At 55.9% G+C, this 9,566-nt stretch overlaps 2 protein-coding genes across 2 annotated transcripts in view; both read right to left on the bottom strand.

The window, feature by feature from the left end:
* Positions 1 to 1,841, bottom strand: part of LOC126995878 (histone H2B-like) — a 20,953-nt gene extending 19,112 nt beyond the window's left edge. Inside the window, exon 1 of the mRNA XM_050855775.1 lies at positions 1,719 to 1,841. The gene's annotated coding sequence lies outside the window, so the exon portion shown is untranslated. The remainder of the gene's footprint in view (positions 1 to 1,718) is intronic.
* Positions 1,842 to 4,611: 2,770 nt separating this feature from the next.
* LOC126996312 (histone H2B) lies at positions 4,612 to 5,158 on the bottom strand. Its single transcript, XM_050856686.1, has one exon. It carries the CDS (start codon positions 5,042 to 5,044, stop codon positions 4,673 to 4,675), a length of 372 nt encoding a protein of 123 aa, XP_050712643.1. The 5' UTR covers positions 5,045 to 5,158; the 3' UTR covers positions 4,612 to 4,672.
* Between the last annotated feature and the right edge of the window lie 4,408 nt (positions 5,159 to 9,566).

Genomic DNA, 9,566 nt, shown 5'->3' with positions numbered 1-9,566 from the left:
AGTAAACCCGTCACATAAGACATATAGTAATGTGGTAGGTTAGCCATAAATTAGGTCCGGGTATTATAGGTAGTGTGCTGAAATATCATACTGATCCAAAGATTCGTTTAGGAGATATTTGTATATGTATAGTAGGTGTTACGGGAGTTATGAATAGAGATCTTATATGATTTTTCTCCTTCGGTAATCATTACACTTTTAACTCTGAACTTTTTAGACTTTTTTGAGGTAGATTCTTAGAATAAAAGCCTTAACAAGCAATTACTTCCCTCTATACCTCTCACATACAATAATGAAAATATATCTGTTCTGGTTGTAGGTATTAGAATATTTCAGTAACTATGAAAGAGTTGATAAAAGCGCTATTAGATTTCATTTTTCCTCCCATATGCACAGGATGTAAAAACAAACTTGTTCAAGGAGAATGATTTATTTGTACCATTTGCTTGAGTAACAGATAATCCTATTACCAATCGTTTTGTAGATACAGCTACTATTACCTATGGTCTTGCATTAAAAAAAAAAAAAAAAAAACAATTGGGGAGGTATTAGGAGTTGAGTATGGCAATATTTTTGTATTAACATCCAGCTATTTCAGTGATAGATGAAATAATACTTATTCCATTGCACAGGCAAATATTGCAGGAAAGACACTATAATCCAAGTGATTATTTTCGCTAAAGGACTTTCAGAATCACTAAAAAGAGACAGTCATCTAACATATGTAAAAAGAAATCGCAATACTCCATCCCAAGCAAACCCCCCCCCCAAAAAGGAAAGCCAACACGCATTACAAACCTCAACAAACTAAGAACAAAACTCCCACAACAAAACTAACTAACAAGTTAGCTTGCAACAAACAAACGAGCTAGCTCCCTAATTAGCTTTTTTGCTAGTTAGTTAGTTAGTTAGTTAGTTAGTTAGTTAGTTAGTTAGTTTGTTTCTTTGTTTGTTTGTTTGTTTGCTTGCTTGCTTGCTTGCTTGCTAGTTAGCTTGTTATTTTGTTTGTTTGCTAGCTAGCTACCTTGTTTGTTTGTTTGTTAGTTAGTTAGTTAGTTAGTTAGTTAGTTTGTTTGTTTGCTTGTTTGCTTGATTGTTTGTTTGATTGCTAGCTAGCTAGTTTGTTTGTTTGTTTGTTTGTTTTCGTGTTTGTTATTTTGTTTGTTTGCTAGCTAGCTAGCTTGTTTGTTTGTTTGTTTGCTAGCTAGCTTGTTTGCTTGCTTGCTTGCTTGCTAGCTAGCTAGTTTGTTTGTTTGTTTGTTTGTTTGTTTGCTAGTTAGCTTGTTATTTTGTTTGTTTGCTAGCTAGCTTGTTTGTTTGTTTGTTTGTTTGTTTGTTTGTTTGTTTGTTTGTTTGTTTGTTTGTTTGTTTGTTAGTTAGTTAGTTAGTTAGTTAGTTTGTTTGTTTGTTTGTTTGTTTGCTAGTTAGCTTGTTATTTTGTTTGTTTGCTAGCTAGCTACCTTGTTTGTTTGTTTGTTTGTTTGTTTGTTTGTTTGCTAGCTAGCTTGTTTGCTTGCTTGCTTGCTTGCTTGCTAGCTAGTTTGTTTGTTTGTTTGTTTGCTAGCTAGCTAGTTTGTCTTTTAGTTTGTTAGCTAGCTAGTTTTGTGTTTGTCTGTTAGCTAGCCCGTTCGCTTTAATTGGCAGGCAGGCAGGCAGGCAGGCAGGCAGGCAGGCAGGCAGGCAGGCAGGCACACCTATTTACATGCCGGCACACCTACTTTCATAGAAACGTATTTGCAGCTTTTTAGTCATCCACCTGTCTACTGTTGGGCATGTAGACGCTTGCCCAGGGTTCCGGCGGGCTACTCGGTGGCGGGGCTGGTTCAACGTATCTGAAAAAGCGGGTCCAGTAAGAGAGGGCGCAACGTTATGATGAGGACGACAACGAGAAACAAGAAGAAGAAGAAGAAGAAGAAGAAGAAGAAGAAGAAGAAGAAGAAGAAGAAGAAGAAGAAGAAGAAGAAGAAGAAGAAGAAGAAGAAGAAGAAGAAGAAGAAGAAGAAGAAGAAGAAGAAGAAGAAGAAGAAGAAGAAGAAGAAGAAGAAGGAGGAGGAGGAGGAGGAGGAGGAGGAGGAGGAGGAGGAGGAGGAGGGAGAGGGAGATTCCCACTTCCTCAGCCTTTCCCTTTCAAAGGTCGCTCTGAGCCTGTCCCTCACCCTCTAACCCTACCCTTGCTTTCCTATACACTCCTGCACATTCCAAGAGACAATAGAAGGAGTGGATCAAGAAGGGGAGGCTTCTTTCTCTCTATCTATATATTTGCCGTCTTTCTCATTATTGCTTTCTTTCTCTTTTTCTCCTCCTTTTTTTCTTTCTTAACCTTTCTATGTCATTCTTCCTCTCTTTCTTTTCCTGTTCCCGTCCAGACGTCGCTTTGTTTTGTCTATGTATTTTCAAATATATTTTTCTCTCTCTCTCTCTCTCTCTCTCTCTCTCTCTCTCTCTCTCTCTCTCTCTCTCTCTCTCTCTCTTTTCATAAATATCCTGTTACTGATTTTACAAAGAATTGACAGGGACAGCGGAAATTATGGCAAAATGATGTTTCCGTAAGAACTGAAACAAACAAATTGGAGCTTACTAGTGGCAAATGAGGTGGATGGGGAGCAGTGGGCGGAGGTGTGAACCATCATTAGGCAGGAGGGAGGGAGGAGGGAAAGATGGGATTGAGGAAACAAACAAACTAGTGTCAAATGAGGTGGATGGGGAGCAGTGGGCGGAGGTGTGAACCATCATTAGGCAGGGGGGAGGTATGGAGGACACAGAAAGAAAGAAAGAAAGAAAGACAACATGTCAATATAACTGAAGTAAAAAGTGTGCTACTATTCTCTTAGTGAATAAGAATGTGGACCTCAAAGAGGTCCGGGGTGGGTGGGTTAGGTCGGGCTCGCTCAGGCAGCGGCATTAACCACCGAAGCCGTACAGGGTGCGGCCCTGGCGTTTGAGGGCGTACACCACGTCCATGGCGGTGACGGTCTTGCGCTTGGCGTGCTCAGTGTAGGTGACGGCATCCCTGATGACGTTCTCCAGGAACACCTTGAGCACACCACGGGTCTCTTCGTAGATGAGCCCGGAGATGCGCTTCACACCGCCACGGCGCGCCAGACGACGGATGGCCGGCTTGGTGATGCCCTGGATGTTGTCCCGAAGAACCTTGCGGTGACGCTTGGCGCCTCCCTTTCCGAGTCCCTTGCCTCCCTTGCCGCGGCCAGTCATGGTTCAGGTGGGTAGCTCAACAGTGGAGTGAGTGTTGGGTTGTTGCAGCGTTCGCTCTATATATGCAGAGCCAGAGGCGGCGGTGGTGGGTCTTTGGGCGATAGGCTGGCTCCTGCCGTCTACTTCCGGACGGCCCAGTGACGTTGGGTGAGCCTCCACACTGTACTAGGCTCTAGCATATGCAGACAGCTCCAAGAGACCCCTAAATTCCTCCAATAGGGCTAGATAGATGCACTGCCTGACGGGGGCGGGCAAGCGCGGGACTAGGAGGCGGCGCACGCGCAGGACGCGGCGGACCACCGCTCCTCCCCCGGCCGCCAAAACTATAAATACCAGAATCGGCTGGCAGACTCAACTGTTCTGTTCGTCCGTAGCCATGGCCCGTACCAAGCAGACTGCCAGGAAATCCACCGGTGGCAAGTCGCACCGCAAGCAGCTGGCCACCAAGGCCGCTCGCAAGTCGGCCCCGGCCACCGGAGGAGTCAAGAAGCCTCACCGCTACAGGCCCGGGACCGTGGCCCTCCGTGAGATCCGCCGCTACCAGAAGAGCACCGAGCTCCTCATCAGGAAGCTGCCCTTCCAGCGTCTGGTGCGCGAGATCGCCCAGGATTTCAAGACCGATCTCCGCTTCCAGTCCTCTGCCGTCATGGCTCTGCAGGAAGCCTCCGAGGCCTACCTCGTCGGTCTCTTCGAGGACACCAACCTCTGCGCCATCCACGCCAAGCGTGTCACCATCATGCCAAAGGACATCCAGCTGGCCCGTCGCATTCGCGGCGAGCGTGCCTAAGCGGGCGTTGCCCGTCTGAGTACTACAATCTGCTCACACTATATCTAGGCCCTTTTCAGGGCCAAAGTCACTTTCCGGGAGAGAGTTTAGACAGACACTGGGGCGGGCAGGGGGGGAGGAGGATCACTGGCTTGTTGCCTTTCCCACATATCCTTCTGCTTCATAATCTCATATCAATTGATTGGGGGGCTTTGATTTCTCTCTTAACTTATTTCAACTGGCGGGTGCACGAGTAGGGAATATGTGGGGACTACATGCAGGCAGGAAGACAGGAATTACCAGAACAAGTAAATAAATATAAACGGAGGGGCGGAATCACTAACTACTGATGACGGCTGCTATGTAGGCATATATCGCTCATCGCGATCCCCTGCACCTAACCACAAACGACCGAGAGAAGCATTGGCGATTTCAAGCTTTGGTCGCGGTTTGGCGAGCACTGGCGGGACTCGGTCCGCTTATTGATGCCATGCATCCCTTGGTGGGTCAGCTCAGTGAGTGAGTGAGAGAGAGAGAGAGAGAGAGAGAGAGAGAGAGAGAGAGAGAGAGAGAGAGAGAGAGAGAGAGAGAGAGAGCGCGGGAGGGACTAACCGTCTTCGTTCTCTTTCGGGAAATAGTTTGTGGCTCCGATGGAGCCGGTTCTTTTCCAGTGCAAGCAAGTTGGTGGGTTGCTTATTTGGAGGAGGTGTACTTGGTGACGGCCTTGGTGCCTTCGGACACGGCGTGCTTGGCCAGCTCACCGGGCAGGAGGAGACGGACGGCCGTCTGGATCTCCCGACTGGTGATGGTGGAGCGCTTGTTGTAATGGGCCAGGCGAGAGGCCTCGGCGGCGATGCGCTCGAAGATGTCGTTCACGAAGGAGTTCATGATGGACATGGCCTTGGAGGAGACGCCGGTGTCGGGGTGGACCTGCTTGAGCACCTTGTAGATGTAGATCGAGTAGCTCTCCTTCCTCCTGCGCTTCTTCTTCTTGTCACCCTTGGCGATGGCCTTCTGGGCCTTGCCAGCCTTCTTGGCGGCCTTTCCTGATGCTTTGGGGGGCATGTCTGCTTCTTCGTTCCCAGACGGCGAGCGAATGTTGCCGGGCCGCACCTTCCTTCCTTCCTTTAAGATTAACCCCTAAGAAGGGGAACGGGCCTTTGTCGACTACGACGGCCCGTCGCAGTCATGGCTGGGGCTATATATGTGCATACACGGCACGCCGCGCGCACGTGTGCAGGTACAGAAATACATACACACGCGCACACACACGCCAGTGTACGCACATATATAGATTGTTAACACCCCTTCCCACTAAGTGGGTTGGGGCACAGGCGCACCAGGCGTCCTGTAGCTGACTTAAAAATTCATTCACGCACATACTCACACACAAACACCCACACATACATACACGCTCTAACACGCCCATATATACAGAAGAGAGAGCCTACCTGGGCGGCTCATATGCCCGCACTAGGGCAGTAAGCGCCCTGTCGTCCAGGGCCCCCACCAAGGCTGGCGCTGAGAGCCCCTCCCGGTTTTGAAGCAGGTTGCGCGTCGCACCGCACTCGAGGAGGTAGTGGAGGAGCGGCTGGAGGACCTCCTCCTCGCAGTACGGGCACTCGACAGGGACAGGGTCATCCGGGTGAAGGACCGACGCACATTTGTAGCCGAGACGGAGGCGGCGGATGTTGGATGCCTCCCGTCTCGGCAGATTTGGCGGTAGCTGGCGGGCGCCGGTGTTAGTGGCCGCCGAGTACCAAAACGCGGACGGCGAGCCCGCAGCCAGGGCCTCCTCCAGCTCCCTGACGACCCCAGTAGCAGTTCGTGCGGCCATGGCCCTCTTCACTTGGGCAAGGCTAACCACAACAGGCCGCGTGACAGCAGGCAGGAGCGTTGCCTCAGCAGCAGCGCCGTCCGCCGCCTCGTTGCCTGCCACGCCCGAGTGGCTGGGCAACCAGTTAACTTTTACAGGGCGCCCTGCCTCTCAACTCGGCCAGCCACGCAAGCATGGAGGAGAGGAGAGACACGTTGTCGCGCGGGGGCTCCTGTAGCAGAGAGCGGATCGCAGCGACTGAAACGCAGTGGATCAAGACAGGGCCTGACCCCTTCCACTGCATGATCCAGCGCCCCGCCAATGGCTGCCAGCTCAGCCTGGGTGGAGGAACAACCGTCTGGCAGACGGAAAACAGCAGTGACCCCACCGCACACAAAAGCAGCGCCGACAGCCCCCGTCTGGTGGTTGACGGAGCCGTCCGTGAAGTACACGGAGGCTCCAGGGTGCGCTGCTTCCCGCTCTCTGCTGTCAGCCTCCCTGGCCAACTCCAGAGGGGTGAGGAGGGCCTTCCTTCTGGCGAGCGGCCGTATGGTGGCTGTTAAGGCAGGCGGCTCCCACGGGGGGCGGGCAACGTAGGTGGGGTGGGGGGCGTCCACAGCCGTCACAAGGGCGTGGGGGAGTCCGCTATTGCGAATCGTGGCCGCCGCCACAGTCGCCCACGTTCTCTTGCGGAAGAGGAGAGGGTCCTGCAGGAGGGCCTGCCCGACGGAGGCACGGAGCTGCTCCGCCCCCATGCATCTGAGCAGCGCCGCCAGATGCCCCACTGAGAGTTGGGTGACTCTCGCGGCGACGCTGCACACGCGTGCCTCCGCCCGGAGGCACACGCATTTCGTCCACATGGGGGCGCCAATGATGACGCGGAGGGCGGCGTTCTGAGCTGTCTCCAGCGGCCTAAGCGCCGCCGGACCCACCGTCAGCAGGCACGGCGTCCCATAATCAATACAGGACCGAACGCCCTGGATGTAGAAAGTCCGCAGGACCCTGTCCCCAGACCCACCCGCTGTTCTGGCAAGGGCCCTCATCACATTAGTGCGCCGCCGCACCTCGTCCCGCACACGGGCGATGTGCGGGCCAAAGGACAGGCTGGAGTCAACAGTGACCCCGAGGTACTTGTAAGTGTGCACCCACGGCACGGGCGTACCCTCGAGGTCGAAGGGCTCAGGAAGGTGGCCGTGGCGGAAGGCCATGGCCTTAGTCTTAGTCCTGTTGACGACCAGCCCTAGGGCGGCGCACGTCTGAGTCAGTCGGCGGAGGAGCTGGCGGGCGCAGGCCACCTGGTTGGGGCCCCACACCACCAGGGCCACATCGTCCGCATACGATAGGACTCTTGCGGTTCCGCTCGTCGGAAGGGCCACCAACTTCTCGACGAGCAGATTGAACAGCACGGGGCTCAGGACGCCACCCTGAGGCGTGCCGTTCTCAAAAGTCTCTATCGCAGACGTATGGCCCTGAAATCGGACGGCCGCTCTCCGTCCCTCCAGATAATGGCCCACCCACGCCAGCAGGCGGCCACGGACGCCCCGTTCAGCGAGAATGGAGAGCATGGCTGGGGCTGAGGCGAGCTCAAAAGCTTTCTCGAGGTCGAGAAATACCACCACCGCCCGTCTCCCCAAGACACCAGAGAGGAGGGTGGAGATGCAGTCCCTGGTGCCCCTGCCCCGGCGGAAGGCAAAGAGGTGGTGATGGAGAGGGCCCATCGCCCACTGAAGGCGCGGAAGCAGGACTCTCTCCATACACTTGCCGAGGCAGCTTAGGAGGGAGATCGGGCGATGTTGGAGCCCGTCTCCACTCTTGGGGATGGGAACGATGGTGGCCAGCTTCCAGGAGGCCGGCAGTGCTCCGAGCTCGAAGGACCTGTTGAAGAGTCCCAGAACCTCCGCCAGCATGTCCGGGCCAGCGTTCGCCAGGAAGGAGTAGGGGATCCTGTCGACCCCGGTGGCGGTGTCCTTCCTGGGGATGGCCCGCTCCAGCTCCCAGAGCTCTATAGGCGCGTCAGTGACATGCGCCTGTAGGCAGGCCTCCCTGAAGGCGGCCACTCTCCCAGGGTTCGCCTCCCTCAGCAGGTCGCGAGTGTGGGCCGGAAGCCGGGCGGAAGCAGCACGGGAGGAGAAGGTGGCAACGAGCCGCTCCGCCTCGGCCTGGGGCTGTGGGTGTAGAGCTGGGCGCGCAACGGCACCCCCGGCGACGGCCCTCAGCTTCCGCCAGAGGACTGCAGCGGACGTACAGCCGTCAAGTCCCTCGCACCACGCCAGCCAGTGCTCCTCCTGCACCCGGTCGGCGGTTTCACTGGCGCGACGAACAGCAGCGCGCAGCAAGCCTCGCGTCGCCTCCGTGTTGACTCTCCTGTTAAGCTTACGGGCCTGGTTGACTCGGTGGTTCGCTTCCCTCACCTCCTCGGTATAGTACCACCTGTCACGGTGGACCACCGCCACAGGCCGGAGGAGGGGGATCGCCTCATCAGCAGCTGCTGTGAAGGCGTCAACCAGGCGCGCGTCCGCCGCCTCGAGGTCGTCGGGCCGGATGGTGGCGGCCAGACGACGGGCGACGGCCCCGCGGAACCGAGGCCAGTCAGCCCGGCGCAGGTTCCAGCGAGGAGGCCGCTGTGGTAACACAGGCGGCGGGACAGGGAGTGCAACAACGGAGGCGAAATGGTCGCTCGCGAGGTGCGGGTGGAGGGTCCACGTTGCGTCGACTGCAAGTGGCTGCGACACAAAGCTGAGGTCAAGGACGCCACCAGCCATGTGCGTGGGCACCCCGGTGTTAAGGAGCGCAACCCCAGGAACGTCCTCCAAGGCCGAGGCAAGGTGGCGCCCTGCGCGGTTCCTCCCCCTACTCCCCCACCTTTCATGGTGGGCGTTGAAATCACCCCCGATGAAGGTGGGTTCGTCATTAGCCAGGGAGAGGAGTTCAGTGTAGTCGGGCTCCGCCCGCGGCCCGCTGTACACGCAGTAGAACGCGACACACGCGCTCGGCAAGGTCACCTTGACTGCCAATACCTCCACACCGGCACCGCACAGCACGGGGCGATGCACTCGAGAACAGGGAAGTACATCCCTGACCAAGATACAACACCCACGCGCCGCACCGGCGACGGCAGGGAGGTAAAAGGCCCTGTAGCCCTTGAAGGGCACCGACTGGCCCTCCCGAAGGAGCGTCTCCTGTAATAGGATGACGTCAAAGCCGTCGGTGCCGATCGCAGCTCGCAGGAGGTTAACCTTGCCGCGCACGCCGCACACGTTCCACTGCAGAACACTTAGCGGTCGGTCGCCGAGGAGGTCCCCGGGGCGATCACAGGGGCCGCCGCGCGCGAGGGGGCCGGCCCCCGGCGCTTCGGGGTCACAATGCCCTTGGGCTGCGGGATGCGGGAGCGGGTCGGAGCCGCCCGCACTGGGATGTGTGAGCGGGGCTTGGCGGTCTGGGACGCCTGGGCTGGCTGGGCCACCGAGGCGGCAGGTGCCACTGCTGCCTGGGAGGGCGCGTCGACCTCCATGCGGGCCTCCGCCGCGGGAGGTGGAGCGTCCTCGCGGACAGGGGCCCGCACAGCTGGAGGCGCAGCAACTGGAGTTTGCAGCGGGGTGGCGGGAGACGCGACCGGACTGTCGATGGTGGGGAAACACTCCTCCACCGTCGCCTTCGCGATGACTCGCAGCGCCGCCTCGTCCGGTGTTAGCTTTAGGAGGCCGGTTAGCGCCAGAGCGAAGCTCGCCAGCATCCCCTCTAGTGCAGCCCTGGTGACCAGGACATGGCCGG

Source organism: Eriocheir sinensis, chromosome 9 (genome assembly GCF_024679095.1).
Source record: "Eriocheir sinensis breed Jianghai 21 chromosome 9, ASM2467909v1, whole genome shotgun sequence".
Taxonomy (NCBI): domain Eukaryota; kingdom Metazoa; phylum Arthropoda; class Malacostraca; order Decapoda; family Varunidae; genus Eriocheir; species Eriocheir sinensis.
This window is presented reverse-complemented; position numbering and strand designations above follow the sequence as displayed.

Excerpts from the sequence above, each read along its gene's own strand:
- LOC126996312 (XM_050856686.1), bottom strand. The coding sequence starts at position 5,044 with ATGCCCCCCAAAGCATCAGGAAAGGCCGCCAAGAAGGCTGGCAAGGCC.